Source organism: Anopheles gambiae, chromosome 3, assembly GCF_943734735.2.
Source record: "Anopheles gambiae chromosome 3, idAnoGambNW_F1_1, whole genome shotgun sequence".
In the NCBI taxonomy this organism is placed as follows: domain Eukaryota; kingdom Metazoa; phylum Arthropoda; class Insecta; order Diptera; family Culicidae; genus Anopheles; species Anopheles gambiae.
In genome coordinates this window covers 62,709,095-62,733,941 of record NC_064602.1, presented here as the reverse complement: position 1 = coordinate 62,733,941, position 24,847 = coordinate 62,709,095, and the positions used below count along the sequence as shown (strand labels likewise).

Genomic DNA, 24,847 nt, shown 5'->3' with positions numbered 1-24,847 from the left:
TCCGCCCACCATTAGATGTACCACTGGACCTATTGGAGCTCTGATCGAAGCACAGCAGCAAACGATACTGTTTTCACATCACTTGGTGGTGCATTTGGTACATGAGACGTTCTTACATTTCAACCTGCCAATAGAGCGGTAGGTACTGCAGGTAGATTGGCTGGCAGACCGATATATGTTTTATCAGTATGCATTCGACTAAAATAGCCATTCTGTCAATGAGTTACTACAGTAAACTCATTAAGTACTTCCTCTCTATCCATGGCTCCTGCTCAAGTGCTAGTTTAGTTGATTCTCTTGTTGTATTCTGGCAACTCAAGTGCCATCTTAGTGTTAACGACAAATATGGAGATCATCTAAACATACCCGTTTTTTATTTAAATATTATGAACATGGGCCCAACACCATACAATTGTATGGCTCCATTGTTTCCTGGTTATGACACAGTGCACCAAAACAATTCCTTTCCAATGAAGTTTCAAACGTAAAAATCAGTCGTATAATGCAGAAATTTATTAAGTTTTATCAAAATAATACAAGTAGAGTAACGCGGTGTAATATTTCGGCAAAACAGTCTCACTGCCTTTTATTTGTCGTAAGACTTGGGATCTACGAAAGCTAAATAATGCATGTACCGTTATAACTACAATCACATCGGGCGTTAGCTTCCATACTCGCGAGAAGAAAGATTCGTTGTTTACGCTATCACACAATGTCGTCTGGCGGCCGTTTCTAGAACCGACTCCGGAGCCGCCGCTGCGCTCTGAAACGCCCATCACTAATGCATATGCTATAAAGCTTACAACCACGAGCACAAAATTAGCGTCATCTATTGTGTATGAAAGGAAATGATACACACGGAAGCTTTTTGACAATGGAATGAAAAAGCTTTTGCTTTACCTTTAGCCGCAGATATACCTCCTGCTGAGGGCGGCTTTCTTGCAGAAATTTCGTCAGCAGAGAGGGAAAAATCTTCAAACGAACATTTTTCTGTTCCGATTGCAACAAATGTCGTAAATGAAACAAAATTCTTCTGGGACATGAAGAATTTCTGTCAGTAACCTTTTTATTTCCAGTCAATAATCTAAAATTTCAGCCTGTTAGTGGATCTTTTTTTTATTGTTTTATTTAGGCTTTAGCTCTTTTTTATAGAGCGATATAAAATTTCAGCAGTTGTGAACACAAAATATGTATTTATTTATTGTTTTGTTTTGTTTTTTTTTTCTCTCTTTGAATAGAGTTATAGCACCCGTCTATAGCGGATTCTTATGGCAAAAGAGCGTATACTATTGGTTCGAGGATCGAAACATTAATTTATTTATTTAGGTTTAGGTTATCTGGCTAGTTACTGCCTACATAACAAATACAATTGTACATCTACATATCAAAAAGGAGTTTTGAATTAAATGTTTTTATTGTAAAACAGATATGTATTGCACAAAATCGACGCCAAGTGCTTTTTGAACAGTAGTGAAATTCGAAAAAACACAAAATATTAATATTGTTTCATAAAACACATTAAATTGACAAATTTAGAGGAATCACGAACTGCAAATTCCCGTATATCGAGTATCGCGTAAAGCGGATATTTGCTGTACAGTGTAATCTCGCTAATCTTCAAGAGACCTGACAACAAATTAACAAATTATTTTGCTGTACAGCCGGTCCTTGAGATACACGGTTATAGGGACCGAAAACGGTAGCAAAATACCGCATATTTCAAATTTCCGCGTAAGTACATGGCATGGTTTTACGCCAAAATATCACCTATTTTTGTGTAACTTTTCTTGGCTTCCTGAGTTTTAGCAATTATCAGATAAAATTCTGACTGTATGAAACAATTGTAGGAATTATAAAACTCGACTGGAAGGGAATTTATTTTGCATTCGATAATTTAGAACTGTAAATTCGAATTTCGATTTTGCACTGTAAAATGTAAAAAAAACGCGTATTTTCGTGAATCCGCGTAAAAGAGGCACCGTGTATCTTGGGGACCGCCGGTATTTGAAAATGAGTATGGAAGATTAAAAAAATCTTATGGTCGATCATGGAATTGCTTAACGTCTTATTTTACGATATTATTTTTAACTCAAACTTGAAAATACGATCAAAGGCCAATATAAATAAAAAAAGCTTCCGACTGCTAAAATATTGAAATTTTCAAAACAGTATATGCTTGAGAATCTATTACGATTTAAATATTTTATTGGTTTGTTACTTTTACTTCAATAAAAGTAACATGAAATGAAAATTTGTACAAATAATTCGACAAAACATAGTAGCTGAGTGCACGAAAAATCGTAATCGGACATCCCTGCAACAGATGAAAGCTCTAAAACGATTATAATTCTGGATAAATATTCTATGCACTAATGTCTACTCTCAACGGTTCATTTTTCTGACATGCGCATTCCTTGTCTTTGCATATGCCAACGTTTGTTAGGATTGTTTGAAATTTCTAAGTCCAGTAAGAATTTTGTCGTTAGACGGAATGGTACTATTTACTGCCTAACAAGCCCTGGGTGAATGGTGTCCATAGAAAATTTTAAGTAAAACAAAAGACAATGTGATCAATAGTGTTGGAGTGATTGAGAATTGTTTAATTCTACGTGTACTGCAAATTGGTATTCCTCACTCTTAGCTATAATGGCATTGGGTTTTGATAACGCTTGTTGCTGGATATTCACATTGTTACTTACCAGCGTAACATGTTACAGTAAGTTATTAATATTACATGTGTTTTGTTTTTTTGTATCGCAAATCATTAATTCATAATTTAATTATTTATTTATTTATTATTTCAATTATTTAAACAATAATTTCCAAACCACAGCTAGTTTGCTGACTCCCTACTCTGAATGCTGCCTGCAGTGTTGCTCTTTACACTGTTGTTGGATATTTATAAAGTATAATTAATTTTTGATGAATTAGTTTCTCTCTTTTTAATTTTTTTATTTTCATATCTTGTCTCTATAGATAGTGCCTCTATTAGTGTCTGCCATAAACTGAGTTTTATTCAATTTGTTCAATGCTTGGGGGCAGGTTAAATACAGCCAGAATTTCCGAGAAGTTATGAGAAGCAAAATTGAAATAGATGGGAGCAATAATCCTTTTTATATTTTACCTTCATGTTGTTTTGGTTTGAACAACGCAAAGGTTGAAAATGATTTTTGTTTCGTTTTTGGCTTAATTTCTTTTGAATTATGGAATATTGCTGTAAGCTGAAATATTGAGTTTTAGTATGTAAGTATTTTAGTTGTTGAAGTAGTAAGTAATAAGCAATACGGTTTAAATCTTCTTTCGTGAAATTAAAGAAAAGTACGTAAATTAGATCCTAAAACGATAACCACTACCTATTTTTTGAGCGAAGGAGTTGCTCCTGAATAACTATGTGAACTGAATGACGAATAAATGAAATAAAATTAAATTTATTTTTCTTCCTTTCATTTTCATTACGCCAAAATTTAACCGAAACGGTCGTGAACAATTGATTATGTATTTTAAAAGAATTTTAGTTGATTTAGAAATACGCTCAACATTTAAGATACTTGATTTTCTATCGTTCCAAATATGACACTTTATACTTCATTATTATTATGTGCTCATATTATTTTGCCAACAAAATTATGCTTTCCACCATACCATTACTAAGTTATAAGTAATGTAGAAATCATTCAACATTTTGAGCTCAAATAAAGTGTAGGTCTCTTTTTACTTAAACAAACTGTTATTTAGTCATGTTCAAAATTGTATGCCTGACGACGCGCCATGGTGAACTTATTAAGGGTTAAATTCCAACACAGGAATGACCTAAAGGCGTCTGTATTCAAAGGATTACATCACAGGGCCAACATTAATTGATTATTGTTGCATATCTCTAAAATTAAATTTTTACTCTAAAGAATGAAGATTTGTTATCTGAAAATACAATGTATTCGTCAAAAAAATCCCAAGAAAGTATATTTATGATTTGTTATAAATTTGTATAAAATAAGTATAAAATTGTTTTCTTTTTATAAATTTTCTAATTTATTTATTTATTTAATATGTTACCCAAATGTTGCAAGCCAAAATAAAATGGTAAAAATACCCGAATGTAACAATAAAATGTAAGGTAAAGTACCCGAAAAAACAATAAAATTACACATAATACATAATCTACCTGACAAAATAAACAACAGATTTTATTTTAAGAAAGCTCAATATTTTTCATTCTTATAAAAAGAGTTTTGGTTGTAAAATTGATCGATCTGAACTCAATTGTCCTAATTGAACGTGAATTAATTAAAATTACATTTAAATCGACAGAAGAAGGACTTTAACTCGAAAAAGGTAAACATATTGCCTTCGTCATTAGAATAGTAATATTCGCTATGCATTTCGATAATAATTGTGGTGTATAGTCACTCTTATGGATAGTTGGAACGTGACTAAATGCCAAGACTGCGAACAAATGAGAACGTAAAGGATAGTTCAGAAATGAAGCATTGAGAGACAAGCCAAACGCACAATAAGCTTGAGGAGAAAATTAAATTCTTGGCAACAGCTTCCCCAAAAATACCATTCTGCATTCTTTTCCCTGTTGATGGGAATTTTCACTTTTACTGCACATCGCAGCATTTATCGACATGGTGTGTGATATAATGGTGACGTCTTTTCTGAAACAGCTAAACATATAAACTTAATAGTTGGGGTAAGATATACTCTGTATTTTTTGTATTAATTTTTGATTTTTTGTGTATGTATTTTACAGTCATTGTATATTCTTTCTTCTTCTTCTTTTGTCTCAACAATCGTTGCCGGTCAAGGCTTGCCTGTACCACTTGTGGGCTTGGCTTTCAGTGACTTATTCAATTCCCCCCATAGCAGAATATGGCCATACGTATGGTCATACGTATGGCAGCCCGGTCCATCCGGAGCTTGAACCCATGATGGGCTTGTTGTTTAGTTGTACGAGTGGACGACTGAACCACGAGACCGGCTTCATTGTATATTACAGGCTTGAATTTTTGACAGAGCGTATAAACTTACGATCCATGTTTTGTCTGTAAGGCAATCAGTTTTTATTTTTGCAGAAATAATAAAATTTACAAGGTGTTTGAGTAGATTTATGACAACTGTAACAATAAATTAAACCCTACAAAACCGTTAAATTTGATTGTTTTTTTATTTTTCATAATTTGGAATATGATGAATTCCAAAGCCATTTTTTACACATGGAAATACATGCAAATTCTTTTTTCACTCCTTTAAAACTTCCAAAACTAGCTTAAAAATGGTTATATTCTAAATTCTATCAATAACATTATTAACTACTTAATTTAAAGTTAATAATTTTGGAACAAAAAGTTTCAGACAGAACGTAAAATTTATAACATAAAGCGATTGACTTACATTCAACAACTGATGCCTTAGAGACAACAATTGATGGATACTGTCAAAAATTGATGCCTTAGAGGCAACAACTGTGACACGCTGTCACCAATTGGTGCCACAATAATACGTGGCAACGACTGTATTAATAATTAATCCAACAAATAAAATGATAAACTTGATTCATGAAAGTTATAGTTTTGGAGATTACTTCTTCTTCGGCACAACAATTTTGACAATCGCTCGATCGTTCCCGTTTTCGATCGAGTTTGGAAAAGTGGCTGAATGCAAGTTACCACGTTGTAAATATCTTATTAGTATTTGTATAGGTTATTAGATATAGCGTTAAGTAGTATTGCGTTGATAGTGTTAGATCTAATTAGAAGTATGCGTGAAACACATATGTAATGGATATTTTTGGTAGAATAAACGCAGTCTGTAAGCAACCTCCGAAGAGAAGCGACTCGACTCGATAACTGGCGCCCGAATTAAAAGAAAAAAATTAGTAAACGTATAAGCTCCTAGTACTGGAGTGAAGCTACCTATAGCTGTCTTTGTTCAACCAGAGAATACGACACCCAGCCTTAGAGCTATTGCCTTCCAACTGGTGATTTGCGGTGTTGTAGCGCGAATAGGTGCACTAATTTATTCATCGTGAAAGACCGTTCGATCATTTTTTTTGTAATCTACGTCTACCTAGTTAGAATCTAGTCAGAAAAAAGATGGAACAACGCCAAGAAGAAATGAAATTCTTCATACAAATGGGACAGGTCCCTGACATCCTTAAAATGTTGCCGGAATTTGACGGTAACCCGAAACATCTCAACACCTGGGTTGAGGATGTCGACGGAATATACAACTACTATTCCGCATTTGCAAATTGCCCGACGCAATTTGGAATAATAGAACGTACAGTGCGTAGAAAAATAATTGGTGCGGCATCGGACGCTTTACATGCCAGTAATGTAGGATTTGATTGGTCAGCAATCAAAGAAGTGTTGGTGAAGAAGTTCAGTGATCGTCGTGATTTGATGAGTTTAGATTACGAACTTACTACAATTAAGCGTAAGAACTATGAAAATATCGAATTATACTTCGGTAGAGTGAACGAACTTCTTACATTTATTACAAACCACATTCAAAATAATGTTAAGTATAATTCTCCTAACCATGCGTTTTTAGATTATTTTAAAGATAAAGCCGTAGATAGTTTTATAAGGGGATTAAATAGTGACTTAGGAATATTAGTTAAAACAGCTGCGCCAGACAGCTTGAATAAGGCATATGAACTTTGTGTAGAGCTCGAAAAATTACGAAAAGGTACATCGGCACAAGGTTTCCTACCAACACAAAAGTTCCTTCCGAAACAAAAACCGCACGCACCAATACCGAGCGAAACGCACACGCGTCAAGAGCCGATGGAAGTAGATCGTACCATGCGTACACATTTGCATTATCAAAACCGGCCGGCTCAAGCTTACGCTCACCAAGAGAATGATAGCACGGCAGCTCAGTGTAGCCCAACTTTTTTTGGGACAGGCTCCAATACCAACAGCCTGCCAAGGTAAAAAACATTGGGTTAGTGTTACCGTTTATTAAAGTGCCTACAGAACATGGTTTTATTAAACTCCTAGTCGATAGTGGTGCAAATATAAACATTATTTCGGAGAAGTGGGCAAATGTGATAGGGAGTGAAACAGTTAGAAGTGAAACAAAACAGTTTAAAAGTGTTGCCGGGATAGGAAGTGCTTCGCAAGTAGTTTTTCTTGATATTTTCTCTCCAGTGCTAGAAACAAAATATAAATTTGTGGTGTACAACTTTCACGACTTTTTTGATGGCATAATTGGGACTGAAATAGTATTTGCACACAATATCAATTTAATTACACGTGCCCGAGAGATCGAACTCACAAAGCCGGACAATAGCAAGTATAAAATACCACTGCATTTCTATTATCCGAAAAAAATGTGTCGTGAGTATAGTAGTGTGACAATCGATCAGATACTTGACGTAGAATCTAACACACACATCGCACACCTAACAAGAGAAGAGCGAGAATCTCTCGTTACAGTTCTTAACCAACACAGTCATGCTTTTCACGATACAGACTCAAAGCTGACGTGTACCACTAATGTCGAATGTCGAATAAGAACCACAGATGATGCACCGGTGTACCAAAAAAGCTATCCCTACCCCGTCGCTTATAAAAACGAAGTGGAACAGCAAATTTCAAAGATGTTAGCGGATGGTATTATTCGTCCTTCACGATCCGCCTGGAACTCGCCACTTTGGGTCGTTCAAAAAAAAGGAAACAGTGAATGTTCTGACGGAGAGAAAAAGTTACGATTAGTGATCGATTATAGGCGTCTTAATCAGAAAACCATCTCTGAAAAATACCCTATCCCAGACATACAAAATATTCTTGACCAGTTAGGTGGGAATAAATATTTCACTACACTCGACCTTGCTTCTAGTTTCCATCAAATTAAGGTCAATGATCTCGACATAGAAAAAACAGCATTCTCTGTTAATAGCGGAAAGTATGAGTTTTTACGAATGCCATTTGGCTTGAAAAATGCGCCAGCCATTTTCCAACGTGCAATAGACGATGTGTTTCGTAAACACATAGGCAAAATTTGCTATGTCTACATAGACGATCTTGTGGTTTTTGGACGCAATTTAACCGAACATATCCACAACTTAAAAGTAATTTTGTCCACTTTGGAAGAAGCGAATCTTAAAGTTCAGCTACAAAAATCGAAATTTCTTTGTCAAAGTGTGGAATATCTCGGTTATATAATTACGTTGGATGGAATAAGACCTAACCAAGCTAAGATATTGACCATAAAAAACTGGCCAAAACCAACTAACACAAAGGAATTAAGAAGTTTTTTAGGCATGGTCGGCTACTATCGACGGTTTATCAAAGGGTATGCTGATCTAACTAAACCCTTGTCTAACCATTTACGAGGAAAAAATAATTCTGATTCTTCACCAATCGAACTTACATCAGAAGAGTTAAAATGTTTCGAAAGTATGAAACAGGTAATATCGGGAAACGATATTCTTACGTACCCAGACTTCGACAAACCCTTTCTGATAACAACTGATGCCTCTAACTACGCCATAGGCGCCGTGCTCAGTCAAGGTGAAGTGGGGAAGGATAAACCAATACATTTTGCCTCGCGAACGCTTAACAAAAGAGAAGAAAATTTTTCAGCGACTGAAAAAGAGATGTTAGCAATTTATTGGTCGCTGAAAGTTTTTCGAAACTATATCTACGGTCAAAAGTTTAAAATCATAACAGACCATCAGCCTCTAACATTTTCACTATCGTCAAAAAACGTCAATACCAAACTAAAGCGCTGGAAATCTTACTTAGAGGAACACGACTACGAAATGGTGTATACACCTGGTAAAAATAACGTGGTTGCCGACGCGCTCAGTCGCGTTCAGATATTTAGCCTAACGTCAACTCAGCATTCTGCTGAAGAAGACAGCTCAGACATGATTGAATGTACAGAAGCTCCTCTTAACGCTTTCAAGCTTCAAATAGTGTTAGAGAAGGATGCTAATGAGGATATTCTAGTTTCCTATCCTTTTCCCGGGTTCAAAAAAGTAATAATTAGAATGCACAATTTTACAGAACAGTCTCTTACGGATATTATTAGGAAATACTTCATTCCTAATAAATTAACCGGTTTGAATTGTTCAGAAGAAATCCCAGGAAAATTCCAAAATATCTTCAAAGAATATTCAAGCACAAGAATGTATAAGTTACGTTTCACGCAAAATATTTTGAAGGATATTACGAACACAGAAGAACAAGAAAACATTATACAAGTTGAACACGAAAGGGCCCATCGAGGCATAGAGGAAAACAAACGTAAAATTTTGAGGAAATTTTATTTTCCCAAAATAACACAAAAAATTAGAAATTTCATTAAAGTTTGCGATGCGTGCAATACATGCAAATATGATAGGCGCCCATTGAAGGTACAATTGCAGGAAACACCTATACCAAACCATCCTTTTGAGATTTTGCACTTGGACATATACCAGATAGACGGGGAAAGCTTTCTTTCAAGTGTTGATAAATTTTCGAAATTTGGAAGAATGATCCCCATTAAATCAAAACAAACGATTCATATTAGAAAAGCTTTCGAACAAACAATTACATCATATATAATTCCATCTATTGTAGTAACGGATAACGAGAAATCTTTTCTATCAGCAGAAATTCGAGGGATAATGCTAGACCTTAATATAACAGCTTACATCACACCAAGCAATAAATCTGAGGTTAATGGTCAAGTAGAACGCTTCCATTCTACGATTACCGAAATGTATCGCATACAAAAACGTCTGCAACCTAACTACTCAACTAAAAGGCGTATGGCGATAGTAGTAGGAAAATACAACGACACTATACATAGTGTAACTAAGAAAACTCCAAAAGAAATCCTTTTAGGTATTTCTCAAAATCCAGCATCCGTTGAAGAAATTGACGAAGTTAGAAATAGGATTTATGATGAGGTAATTGTACAATTGAAACAAGCTCAAAGCAAGCAACTAAAAACTCATAATAAACTAAGGCAAGTACCTCCGCAGTTAGAAGTAGGGCAAGAAATCTTTGTAAAAGATAAAGTCTTCAAGGGGAAAGAAAAGCCCATATTTAAGAGGAATTTCGTGCAAGATGACAAACGTGTCACTGTTCAAAATGAAAATAACTTTAAAATACACAAAACAAATGTCAAAAATTTAATCATCTCCAAATAACTATATACCGATTTTTTTTGGCTTTAAAGTTGATTCAGGAGAATCAACACTAGAAGTATGGGGCAGTTACCACGTTGTAAATATCTTATTAGTATTTGTATAGGTTATTAGATATAGCGTTAAGTAGTATTGCGTTGATAGTGTTAGATCTAATTAGAAGTATGCGTGAAACACATATGTAATGGATATTTTTGGTAGAATAAACGCAGTCTGTAAGCAACCTCCGAAGAGAAGCGACTCGACTCGATAACTTGCATTTGCATAACTTTAAAATCATCTTTTATTAAAATTAGTACATGAAGCATCAAACAAAAATAGATAAAAGGAATAGATTGTGGCGATAATGTTAAAAGAACATTTTACACATTTCTCATATAAATGACTTATGCTATTAAAAAAAAACAAATTAAAAGAATACGAATTAATAGGTCAAGATTTGTAGTCCCAAGTTTAACGATCAACGATATCAGATCTTATCGTCCAAGAGGTTTTACTTGTGATTATTTTTTTTATAATCTCAGGTTTGGGACTAATTTTGAATGTTTAACACTAGAACCGCCGGACTTTTCAACCTTACTAAAACCACCATATGGGACAATTTTGTCCCATTCGTTATGTGTACATATTTAAACATGTTTATTATTTCCTAAGGGTTTCATGTGGAAAAATATTTAATAAACCACATAATTAGGTATAATAAATCTTTATGAGACGACGAACCAGTGCTACTAATAAAATTGCGCTAGAGTGTACGGTAGAATGCTTTTATGGACTAGCCGATTGAATATAGCGAAAACATAAGCACGTAGTAAGCAAGAGTAAAAGCACGTATGTAGTTAGATACTTTCGCGCACTTTTATTGTTCTATTCGTATTGACATGCCTTGTCACAAAATGCGTACACGCCAGTGCTGCCAGACTTGCAGAAGCACACCCCTCACTCGTTGACAGCAGGGATGCCAGCCATCACAATTAAATTTACTTATGGGACAAAAATGTCCCATATGGCGGTTCTAGGATAAAAATGATTCTTTTTAAAGAACCATATGGAATACAATTATTTTTATTGGCGCATTCGGAAGATCGTTCAAAATAAATAAAAGTCAGAAAATTTCAATGGTTTGTCAAGACGGCAAGCGGAATAACACCCCTTTTTCGAGTGCGATGGGACAATAAAGTCCCATCGGCGGTTCTAGTGTTAGTGTGTGATTGCAAACATGTAGGCATCTCTTAAGTTTCATGATGGTTTGGACATCATTTATTGTAACACTTGAATAATTCATTTTGATTTAATAATGTTTACATTAAATAATATAATGATGAGTGCGCCAAGCCCAATGCACTCTTTTAAATTCTATTTTTGTCATAATTGTTTCAGACATATCTTCCGAAAGACTCCATTCTCTCAAGCTAAACCATGATTCAACTAAGCTCACCTGGATGGTTGACTGGCCCAAGAAGGAAGTTTTGTTCTACATAAATAATACCTTTGATAATGGAAAATTTAAGACTTTTGCCATCGGATTTTCCCAACGAGGAGAACTATCCAGATGTGATCTCTGTGTGTTTACCTCTGTTCCTAAACTTTATCAACAGGTGCATGACTCATACACATCCCGAAAGTTTGATCACATCTTCAGAGACACTCTACAAAATTGTGAAGTTATGTATATGGATGACAATTCTGTTGCGTTTCGTCGAAAATTTGATACTTGTGATCCGCAAGATATCGTATTTCATACTGGTACTATGTATATTGTATGGTTGCGTTCTAATGCATTGCTTGAATGGTCAAATAATTCAACTATTATACCAAAACACAGTACGAAGAATCAAGGTGTTCTACCAGTACAACTGCTAAGAGCTGATAAGATACGTATTCCCGAAACTGGACAGATTTTGAAAAAGTTAGACGTTCGACTGAATAACGTATCTGTCCCAGCGGCGGAAACAACGTACTGGTGCAAAATACAACAGCTAGATCCGTGGCTAACGAACGCAAAACATCACATAGTTCAATTCGAGCCGATAATAGACAACGAAGCATTAGTTCATCATATGGAAGTATTTCAATGTATCGCGGGCAATGCCGAAATTCCAACCTACGACGGTCCCTGCCAAAATATGCCCGCATCCGGTCACCTATGCTCGAAAGTTATGGCACTCTGGGCGATGGGAGCTGGATCATTCACTTATCCGCGTGAAGCAGGTCTTCCCATCGGTGGTAAAGATTTCAACCCACACATCCGTCTAGAGGTTCATTTTAATAACCCAAGAATGCTGTCTGGCTACAATGATAGCTCCGGTATGCGTATCAATGTGGTTTCAAAGCTGCGTCGTTACGATGCGGCTATTATGGAACTGGGTCTAGAATATACAGACAAGATGGCTATTCCACCAGAACAGCTTGCTTTTCCGCTTCATGGATACTGTATAGCAGAGTGCTCGAAGATAGCTCTTCCGAAAACGGGAATTGTTGTGTTTGGTTCACAGCTGCACACCCATTTACGCGGAGTACGTGTTCTTACACGGCATTTCCGAGGAAAAACTGAACTACCAATACTTAATCAAGACGATTTCTTCTCCCATCACTACCAAGAGATCCGACAGTTACGTTACAAGCCTCGAGTTCTTCCGGTAAGTGTTTCAAGAACGTTCATCTGTTCATTTGATCAGTTATGTGATAACTCGTTCGTCGAAAAGTCTTGTGAGAGATCTAGACTTTGTAGTTAAAATGAAATATCAGCTAATTTTTTATGAAATTTTTTTTTCTTATTTTTTATTAATGATTCCAATTAAACCAATTAAAACAATAATGATGATCTAGGTTTGTAAGAAAAGTTGTAATAGCGGATGATGCTAACTCTCAACATACTTCTCAGGAAACCACGTGTAACGATAGGAAGGGCGAAGTTCTCATAGTAAATAAGATGAGACAATCTTGCTACTCCCTCGTTACAATAATATCAAAATTATATAAAACTGACTCCTACAAGTCATGTATAACATTAGATCTCACAATAATAGAATCAAAAGTATAATTAATCGATATAGCTTCAGTAAAAATCGCAGCCAAAATTTTGAAAGGCTGCCAATACAAGCGAAAAACTATCGTTTGGATAAATTCAAATAGCAACATCATAAAAGTTATAACTTTAACATTTCAACAACTTTTAAAACCTTACTTTATTATCAGGTTTAATTTTATTCATGCTTAGAGAAAATTTTGAACAATTGATCCGTCCGAAGGGTCCCAACTCCCGAATGGATCGTACCCCCATATAAAATATGGACTGACTATAATCTAAAGGTTATCAATAAGTCACTAAAAGGCTAGTGGTACAGGCCTGCAGACCTTGGCCGACAGCGGTTGTTGTGCCAAAAAAGAAGCAGAAGTAGTGACTGTTGACAAGTGCAGTTCGTGATTGTTTAGCTCGGTATTGTGACCTGCAATGCACTGTGCGACACGAAGCTTTTTGGGTACACAGCCAATTTTCTCATCCTGCTTCAGCAAAGTTATTTCAGTAGAGCAAAGGTTCAATAGTAGAATATTTTACTGGTTTTCAGCATAAATTTCATGTTTTTACTGATTTTCACGAATACAAATTTGACTGAAAATCAGTAAAATCAGTGTCAAATCGGTCGTTTCACGGAATATCAGTAAAACTAATTACTGAAAATGCAGCAATATATTATGGTAAATCAAACTGTTAATTAGAATGTTAAAACAAAAAAAAAACACGGTGTCCCCTCGTCTAACCTGGTTTTAGTCATAACTAACACATGGATTCCGTTTCGATAAGTCGTTCCATATTCCGCGAGCCTTATTCTAATTAAGTAATATGTGTAATCCTCTCTCAATTCGGGAGCAATCGTTTTAAACTTAAGTTCAAATACAGACAAAGCGTAACTAGCAGTAGCTCTCGCGTTGTTGGTTAGCAAAAACTGTAAGTGATAAACGGTCATTGATCAATTTGCGGTAAATACGTGTTAAAAGGTTTTCGGATAGAACAATAAATTAGAATAAATTGTTTGTACACGAAGCAAGCCGATTGTTATACTTTTAACATATGACATGTATTCAAAAATATAGTACAGTGTTTGTAACGTATAAGAACCGCAGGCATGTGTAAGTAATGTATCAGTATCAACACAATGCAAGATGGTGAGATGTGCTAGTGAAGAAGTCAAGTGAAATTCATAAAATTACTTTCGGAACAATAAGATTCTGTTTGTTCTAAGAGGATCGATCTAGTTCACTTGGTCTCAAGAGTTTATAGAAGTGACAACACTTGCCATTGTAGGTCGTTTAATGGTTTGCATGTTATTTTATTATTTTTATTTTTTTGTTATTATTGTGTACGTTATTTTTTTTAATCATCAGGGATGGGTTTGGCCTTATTACTTAAAGCATGGTGCTCCAAACTTTACAAAACGTTCGCGGGCCACATTACTTCGAAAATATCGTTTTTAAATACCATTTTGACGTAACCTTTAGCTTATGTGTGTTTTGAGAAAGTGTAGCCTGAATATATTAAATTCATAACAATATCAAAGCTTGATTTCGTCTTACAACATCAACATTCATTTTTTACTTTTTAAGTCAAAGTTATAAAATATTAACTTGTTTTTTTGAAACCATCGGGGACTGCATTAAAAGCATTCGAGAGCCGCATTAAAGGCCTTTTAGGGCCGCATTCAGCTGGTGGGCCGTAGTTTGGAGACCCAATTCCTAAATCACAGTAACTACATTGCTGTTGTACAATAAATGAAAATTTTGAAGTTCGCGAGTTCGTTTGCTGTTTTTGCATTAAAATTTTATAAAAGTTTGTATATTTTCCATTCCTATTGTTGTGTAAGTAATGAAATTTTTTGACCGAGGTGATTCATAGGTTATACAAATAATATGGTTCTGGGCAATAGACAAATTATTTAGAGATTTTGGTTTATTTGATATCCTGGAGGATGGTTTATCAATCAAAGAACAAGTTTTTTTTTCTTTTTTGGAAAATTTTTAATCACACCGTTCATTTGTCACTGCTAATGGTTTTAATTTTAAAAAGAGATTCTTTCATTCTGTATTTTTTAGAAAAGACGCGCAAATTGACAAAAACCACAAAGAGCAAACCATAAACCAGCTTTGTAAACCACAAACCGAAAGTGAAAGAATAACGACCCAACTTTAATGCTTTTTTGTTCACTGAGAAGCGACAATTCGAGATTACAATTTTCTTTCGTTTAAACAATGAAACCCCTCATAAGAGTGTCTACCCCTAGACCTATCAATAGTTTTTCGCATAACTAGCATATCTTAATGTTAAAAAATGCCTCTCGCAACGCGTAAAACCTTGCATAACGAGGATAACCACTTATTTTTCTGATACAGTTTGTGCTCCTGTTGTGTGATAAAGGATAACGATCGGTTAACAATGAGCTTTTTTAATTTTGATCATCGTTTAGGTAAATGAGAATTTCAAAGCAAATAATCCTTCAAAATATAACCTATTGTCGTGTGTAAAAGTGCCGTTTTCGCGTGCACAAATGTGTGGTACATTGGAGGAGTTTCGTATATTACATTTGTGTTGCCAATGAATTTATCGAAATATTAGTTCTTGTTAAGGAATATTTACACAACAACAAACTTTTCCTAGAGACAAACCGATGAAAGATAGTTGTCATAGTTATTTTGAAGCAATGCAAGTGGTTGTTGATGTTTTATTTTTTACGAGGCTTTTTAGCATTCGCTTGTCGTAAATTATAGGTATTTAAAGCTCACTGATAATATTATATCTAATAATGTAATATAATTCAACTAATATCAACCATATAATCATAATAACATAATCCTTCAAATACAATATAATAACATAATTCTTTTTTTTTCTTTTGGCTCAACAACCGTTGTCGGTCAAGGCCTGCCTGTACCACTTGTGGGGTTGGCTTTCAGTGACTTTTGGATTACCCTCCATAGCAGGATAGTCAGCCCTACATATGGCGGCACGGTCTATTTGGGGCTTGAACCCATGACGGGCATGTTCTTGAGTCGTACGACCTGACGACTGTATATGAGACCGACTTCATAATACGTAACATAATTCTACTAATATTAATAATAATAGTTCAAAAAGATAAGTAATAGTGCATAGCAAAAAGTGTTTTTAATGATATTTTATTTTGAATGATGGAAAAAGAAAAAGGAATAAGAAAATATATTGCTGTTCCATTTCACTCGTATATTGTTGTATATTTTTTAAATTTTTTTAAACCCTTTTTCGTTTTCATTAGGTACATTCCGACACGGCATATCTTTCTTCGCGAATCTTTCCCCGTCAACCAGAAACAAGTATCAAAAAAAGATTCGCCAATTTTTTGCGTTTACACACCACAAATCTTAGCTGGATACAATTATCGCAATTTAACAAAATAATTCGTAAAACACAGATTCTTGTTGAAAGAAATGCACAACATATAACCGTTAGAATATTTAGGACTTAGAAGCAATCGAAATCAAATCTTTAAATAAGTAAAACGTGATATTTATCTCGGCCTGTCAAAAGATTGCTGTCAAATATTTTTGTTTTCTATTCAGGCTTCTCCATAAACATCCATAGACTTCTCCTCCCTCAGGAAAAATGTGTGTTTTACAGCTATTTTCTTGTAGAACATGCCGTGTGAGAACGCGGTTATTAGATAACTCTCCACGGAACGATTGTTTGGTGATGAATCTTTCCCCTTCCTCCGTCAAAAAAGATTCGCGAACTTTTTTGCATTTCTATGGGACGATTCTCTTGTAAATTCGAAAAAGGGCGAGATTTTTAACGTATACACAAAAACACTTGTTTTTAACGTATATAAATCGAATGTTCTTCCATGCGCAGGGATCCCAAAAATAAATTGAAATATCAAAATACACAATTTTATTCGCACCTACAAAAGAATTTAAACAAAGATTCGTCCCTTCCAGCATACAGTGCATGACAACAATTGCACGAATAAGATTTGCCGAACTCTGCTCGATTTTCCGTTTCCATGGGAAACGGTGTGTTCAATCTTACGATTTCGGATTTGTGAGTTTTTGGTTTTTTCGGTGTAACTTTTTCTAGCGTTTAATAATTACCGGCGGTTGTGGCTTACTCAGTTTCAAAATGAGAAGAGAGTTTATTTCTAGAACTACACTTATATTTATAAACTATTCACCCGAACCGAAAGCTCAAAATTCAATGAAATAATCTTCGTGTTTCGTTAAACACGATCAGATGACAGAGCTTTCGCGCCTGTGTCTCAACACATGTTTTGTATCCAAGGTAGCGGTAATCGCTACTGCGGGCGTGCGTGCGGAAAAAATCAAAATTTATGGATTTTAAATTATCAGGTGGTGGACTCTAGTGCATTTTGACAATTCGTCACTTGACGTAATGTTCCCAGGATTCAAACTTTGTTTACATTTATTAAATTTGTTCATATAATTTATCTACCCCATTTTTTAACTAAATATTCTTTAAAGTTATATTTTGGACTTTGCGAGCTCTTATTTAGCATTAAAACATAGATTAAAGTGTGTTATTTTGTGTTATTCCGCGAATTTATTCTATAATTTATTGTGTTTTTGACATTTTTTATCCGCATGGATAATTTACGTGAGATTAGAACTCTTACTCACATGATTTTAATTTCGTGCCTAAACAAATCATCAAATCTTAAAAAAAATAAATTAATTCAATTTTTTTAAATGCCGACCGGGATAAAATAGTTGCCTAAATCATTATTTAGGTCTTATGTAGGGTGTTATGAGCACTTGGTGATACCAATTTATTTATAATTGCATAACCAAGTAAACCTCGGTTATATTTTTTCAAAAAAAAAAAATGTGCTGGTAATTTTCAACGTTTAATTTAATCATTATTTAACCAATAGGGTAAATGTATCAGTTTTAAACAGTGTACCTGTTTTCGACAGGGTGACTAATAACTTGAAATAATGCAAAAACGCGTGGACAATTGTCTCAACACATATTTTTTATAATAGTAATATATGCTCATTTGTTTTTCAAAATATCAGTTATTTTTCAAAATATCAAACAAAATATGCAGAGTTAAAAAAATTTCGGCAGATTTGCTGTCAGCCAACAGTTCGGCAGGTTTCGTTATTAAGAGAATCAGAGCAGTAACACAATGAAAGTGTGGTTTTTATGAAAGCTTCTTTGGCTGCAGAAGTTATTCTCACCCGCTTGGAATTTTAATATCACGAAAAACAAATAATTATTCACTTTATAGTCTGCCGAAAATTGGTACACGGTAAATTTGAAACAATAATACACTTTTGATTTAGCTGAATATTCATTTTAAACTTAATCAGAACGCTACAATGCGTATGTCGACACGCGATTTATTGTATCAAATATCACCAATTTCACTATAAACAATATAAAAACTTGAGAGCAAAATAATCATCTTTGAGCCAATCGGAGCCGGATTCTGCAGCCGTCAGACTGTCTCTTTTCTTCAATGTCTACTTTGTTTGTAACTTACATCAAAGAGACAGTAAAAGCTGCCAGCAAATATTTTAAGTAATAAAGTAATATGAGTAAGTACAGTAAGTATTTTTCAACACCAATCTTAGGAAAGCGAGAGTGTAAAAATGTGTTTAACATTTTTGTGGAGGTCAGTCGTCAACTCGTATGACTTAACAACATGCTCGTCATGGGTTCAAGCCCAAAACAGACCGTGCCTCCATGCGTAGGACTGACTATCCTGCTATGGTAACAATAAGTCACTGAAAGCCAAGCTCACTTCACTAGTGGGTACAGGCAGGCCTTGACCAACAGCGGTTGTTGTGCCAAAGAAGAAGAAGAAGATATGCATTGATTTAAACAATTTCCAACCCATATTCGCGTTGTCGAAAATAAGAGCACAGCTTGTCGAAAATAAGAACAAACTGCCGAAAATGGAAACAAAAACAGTGTTTGCTTTTTCACGAATACAGTCTGAACTCACTGGTTTACACATACCAACTAGAAAACGCTACATCTATAACATCAATCAAAATAACTGCAATAGAAAAAGCCCTCGAAATAGCAAAAACAAAAAAAAATAGAAATCCAATCATATACACAGACAGTCAGGCAGCATAAGAAATCATCAACAAAGCACAAAAAGACACACACATTCAAAAACCATTACACAACATATTGCACAAATTCAAACAAACCAAAGCTAAAATAAGATGGATAGGGTAAATGTACCAATAGTGGTGCAATTTGTAGTGGTACCGATGTGTTTTAATGGATTTAAAGTGTGAGGAAGGATAATTTCTGAATATTTTAACACATAGCAATTGGAATATGTTTTATCTACGCAATCACAACCATTTTTATCATAAAATACATCAATTTTACGAAAAAAATACAAATTTTTGTGACTGCTTCGTTGTACCTATAATAGTGATATGGTTCCTATAGTCGTCGTATTGTGTTCCTATAGTGGTGGTAAACAAAGATGCATCAAAAACGGTGTATAATATTAATGAAACTTAGTTTCGAAGCTGTTTTCGTATGAATAGCAAGGATTACTGCCATAATATTGGTTTCTTCCGTAATTTGTTCGTAAAAAAATGTATAAATTTGATCGATGAAACTATTCACTAAAGTACTGCATCACACCTGTCGTCAACCTACACCCGGAAGAGTGTGCTTGATTTGAAGTCAATTTTTCATTCAGCCATATAAGCGAATTTTGGCCTGTTTTTGGTAAATTACCTACATAAAACTCATTTCTGTTGCTTATTTTAGTGAAAACAGTACGACATGTCAAAATTATCCTCGAAAAAATCTAAAACGACCTGTTTTTATTGGTTTTATAACTATAACCACTATAGGAACATGCCTGTTTTGTGTACCTATAATGGCACTATGGTAAAAAACACTCAAAAATGCCTAAATACGGGCGCATATTTAAGGCAAAAAAAGGCAAATAATTTTAGTTAAACAATAACATTTCATAACAGTTATGTTGAAAAACTAGTAATTGCGTGGTTATGTGGTCATTTAGAACGTTAACAGAAAAATGAGTTTCGTTATGAAATCCTAAGGATTTTGGAAAAATGTTGACTCATTTCACAAAATAATGGATTTTTCGGTCACTAAGGAACGGAATGGCCCCATTTAACTTTTAAACCCTTTGTAAAAGGCTAAAGAACATTTCACACTAACTTAATTACTTGTAATTTGCCGTATGAACCGCATTTTAGTGCAATACCACCACTATTGGTACTACCACCACTATAGGTACATTTACCCTACTAGAAAATCTAGGCATTCCGGGAAACGAAAAAGCAGATGAACTAGCTAAAGAAAGTATCAACGCGAAAAACTGAATACAAAATAAATTAAGACTAGACGATGCATTAATGCTAGCGAAAAACAAAATGATAGAAGGAACACAAAAGTGGTAAAGTGACCAATGTCAAAAGAAAGGAAAAAAAATCGAGTATTTTCAACCAGTTTTTGAAACTAAGCCATGGCATCAGGAAGCCAACCTGTCAGCTAGCGAAATCAGAATAACTAATCGTATACTAGCGGGACACGACCTAGGAAACAAATGGCTGCATACAATGAAAATAACGGATAACCCATATTGTAGCCAATGCGAACTACCAGAGACAGCAAGTCATATGCTATTCGCATGTACTAAATATTATCCACCTTTGGGACTAACTAAAGCGGATCTAAAAAGACATTTCAAAGACAGTGATGGAGGGACAATAAAAAAAATAACGAGATTTCTTTAAGAAAACCTGGTACGTTTCTAAACAAAAAAACCCTTATCAAAACCAAGTCGATATGACTCAGAGTAGTCCAACGACAAATAAGAGTACGGTAAGCCTCTGATTATGAGAGATGGTTGCCATCTAACATATGAGGATATAGGTCCAAACTCGCATAGTGAAGAAGAAGAAGAACTCACAAGTTGAACTTCGATTCCCTGCCAACTATTGAATACGTGCCTTTTAATTGGCACGTTTTTCCATACAAAAAAAATCTGAATTTTTTCTCGGCAGGTCATGAGATAATTGTGAATTTTTCAATACATGGTGTTTCCCAAAGTCCTATAATACAGAGGTCGATGCATAGCTCGATTTTGGTCCACCATTTTGAAAGCTTATTTTTGACAGTTAGATGAAAAAGCGTTCACAAACGATTCCAAACAACCATACACTTTTTAGGGCTAATTGTGCATTTTTTGCTCAAAACTTAGTTTAACTATACATTTCTTTCTCATGAACGTGGCATGGAGTAATTTTTTCAGTAATTCATCACTTAAAAATGACCACAATCAGAAATCTGGCCTCTTAGCTATGACCCTCTTGAGCTGCACAAGATTTCGTCGTAATTTCGGGCACTGATCTTGTTGTAATTGATAATTTCACTATAATTCTTCTATAATATTTTCTTGATACTCGTCAACTTTTTAAAGTACAATATTACAAACAAACGATGTAAAAATGGCCGAAAATGCTTTCAGACCACTGCATGCACAATAACTAAAACCTCATATGTTACGATGAAACTATGAAGCTATTTCATCCAGCTGTCAAAACTTTCCCACGCTTTTTGATCAAATGTTCTGGACGACTCGACCTCTGTATTATGTAGACTTTGGTGTTTCCATACAAACGCATGCTTTTTAATTGAACTGTCAACAAACTATCGAGCGTTTAACTAAAAAGCATTCAATTGCAGTAGGTGACCGCTAACTGGATGTGTTTTACTGGAGTTTTTAAAACTAGAAGTTCGCTAACTGAGATTCCTCAGTTGAAAAACACATGAATGTCAAACATCCGGAATCTTACCAAAAAAAAAATTCATAGCAATGTGGATTTTTCTCACAAATTTAACCTCTCAGTTAGCGGTCACTTACTGACCGGTTAGCGGTCAATTCTGACTGTATCTCTTATAAATAAATTGAAATCAGCAAATGAAAAATAGTACAACATAAAACGATAAATTTTCATCCAAAATAATATCCCTTTCATGAAAAACAATAAAATTGAGCATGCAAAATGTGTGCCCAATACTAGTACAGTTACCCTACAATGATTCTCAAATGTAAAAATAATTTAATGACGATTGTATTCACCGATTGAAAAACGTGTCAGTGACGATGCACAGCAAAGGGAAACAGGGCTTTCACTCGTTTTAAAAACTTAGGCACCCAATATAAAGACTTTTTACAGAGTATGAATACCAAAACCTCGAGTATGATGCTATGATCCCCTTGTTCGGCTTTGTTATTGGTAATGTCTCAAAATATTTCTATTGTGTGAAAACCCCTGTATAAGCGGTATACAGTGGCGCCTTCTGGATTTCCAATGTCTTATAATGTTTTCAAGTAAATTTACCATTTTTAAAAAGATTCAATATAATATATCTCGTAAACAGTACAAAAATGACTTATGACCGCGGTTTGTTCGAAGCCGACCCATAGTGGGCGCAAGCAAAGCCCTAAGCTGGGTGAAGAGCAAAAACCGCCAAATTTACCAATGCGACGCGACGCTAAAAGTGTAAATTACAGAAAGAAGCCAGATGCTTTCCATAAATTGATTTATAGTTTTAGTTTACACTTTTTTTATAAACTAAAAACTGTTTCAAAATCACTAAAAAATATTGTACCACCTTACCTTCATTCAATTTGTATTTCTTTAAAGGGTGATGCATTAGTAACTTCCTGTTACTACGATACGCGTGGCTACAATTCTACAACACTCGGAGGGTTTGCAATCAGCGATGAAATGTGCGTGAATTATATACATTACTATCCAGCGACAGAACTTGAAGTTTGTAAAAGTTCCATCTCGGAAAATTCATTGTATGAATATTTTTTGTACATGAAAAAGTAAGTACATCCTATTATTAGCGTTTCAATGTACGTATTCATTATTATTAACATATTTTGTTTTAAAAAAATTAAAGCATTCACAAACAAAACATAACATCGCCTAATGGACCTCGTTCAGAAAACTATCGAGTAATTGACTGGAATCAGGCCAAAGCTAACGAACTTATTGATGTGTACGTGACAGAGCCTATCAGTATGCAATGCAACCGATCAAACGGTTTGCGTTTCGATGGATTTGAATGGGAAAATGCGCCAATAACATCATTCAATCTCGCTCCTCCTGATCAATCTAAGACGTGCTCTCCAGTAAAATCAGGTATTGGATGGTTCAGATCGTTAAACAATGGGCTTTGTGATAATTATGGTGATTGTATATATGCAGACACAAAACTTAAAGAATAGAATATGTAATGCCCAAAAGCAATTTAAATGATTCTGAAAAAGTGTAACTGGCGAGGAAAGAGACTAAAACAAGATAATATTAGTTTAAGATTTAGCCTGAGATGATATTTTATGTTATGAATGTACTAATAAAACATTTTGGAGTACAACTGATATGATTAGCGTGTTACATTCAATGTAATATCCATCATTAGAGCCTCATGAAATATCACAGTGATTTTAATTGTAGACAATCACTTGCCAAGTTAGTCAAAACGAAAACGAAATGGCAATAGGAATCGATCGTTTACGAGTAAATTTGAATTATTTGCAATTTCAAGGACTCTTCTTCTCTTCTTAAAGTTCATTTTATTTTTATGTTTACATTACTGATAGTGGGGGGTCCGCGAGTTACAGCAGTTATGCTTTTCAACGCCTAATCTAATATAATTACTCCTGAGGCCGTTCAGTTTTTGCTAGTGGGAATTGTATGAATTCAATATGGTATGATCTGTTTTATCTATTCCTAACTTATATTATTTTTATTTTCTATGCTAACGATTATTTATAAATGTAATACTTAACCTAATCTTAGAAAGAAATATTTCTTATAATATCATTTGATGAGTTCATACAAGATGATCGTTTTTTTTAATTTCGTGGAGATGGGTTAGCCTAGTCCTTGGTGGTGCATTAGTTACCATTCTTAGTACATTGTTTAGAGTTACTTGTACTCTCTTTTAATGCATCATGGCACAATTTTCCCGTACACATATCCCATAAGTAGCTGTTGGGACGAATACTTGTTTATAAATTAGCAATCTATATTTAATTGAAAGTTTGGATTTTCTATTTATAAGGCTGTAGAGATGTTTTGTTAGTATTGCACAGTTGTTAACAATATTAATGGTGTGAGATCTAAAACGTAATTTTTATGTATAATTATTCTTAGATTCAATTCCGAAATCGATTCCGGATCCAATTGTGGAGCAGATTCTAATTCCGGAAATGATTCCACAATCAATTCCGTAAACTAATTCCGAACCTACTATCCGAAATCGCTAGTCGAAATTGATTCTGACTAAAACTTTATTTTTTCTTTCGCTAGACTAAGTTGTATTTTGAAGGTTGAGATATTTTGAGCAATTTGACATTTCTCAATATATATTTCTTCAAAGCTACTGGTTCCTTCGTGCAGTTCGGCTGGTGTTTATTTGATCTGTATTGGCTTTGAATTGAAATTGCTAGGAAGTGTGTTTTCGTTGGTTATTTTTTAGTTATAGTGGAAAAGAATTATCACTTTATATCATTCTTAGGTTTTCGGATAAGTGATAATAGCTATAACTTGCTTAGATGTGTAGATTATTTATGAACCGCATCAACAGTTATTTGAATTATTTTTTTTTGCTCATAAATGGTTT

The 24,847-nt window shown here is 34.5% G+C and overlaps 1 protein-coding gene across 1 annotated transcript; it reads left to right on the top strand.

Moving 5' to 3' along the window:
* Positions 1 to 2,471: 2,471 nt before the first annotated feature.
* LOC1269192 (tyramine beta-hydroxylase) lies at positions 2,472 to 23,600 on the top strand. Its single transcript, XM_307804.5, has 4 exons — positions 2,472 to 2,716; positions 11,531 to 12,789; positions 22,855 to 23,042; positions 23,120 to 23,600. The coding sequence occupies exons 1-4, from the start codon at positions 2,647 to 2,649 to the stop codon at positions 23,445 to 23,447; spliced, it is 1,845 nt and encodes a 614-aa protein (XP_307804.5). The 5' UTR covers positions 2,472 to 2,646; the 3' UTR covers positions 23,448 to 23,600.
* Positions 23,601 to 24,847: the final 1,247 nt, after the last annotated feature.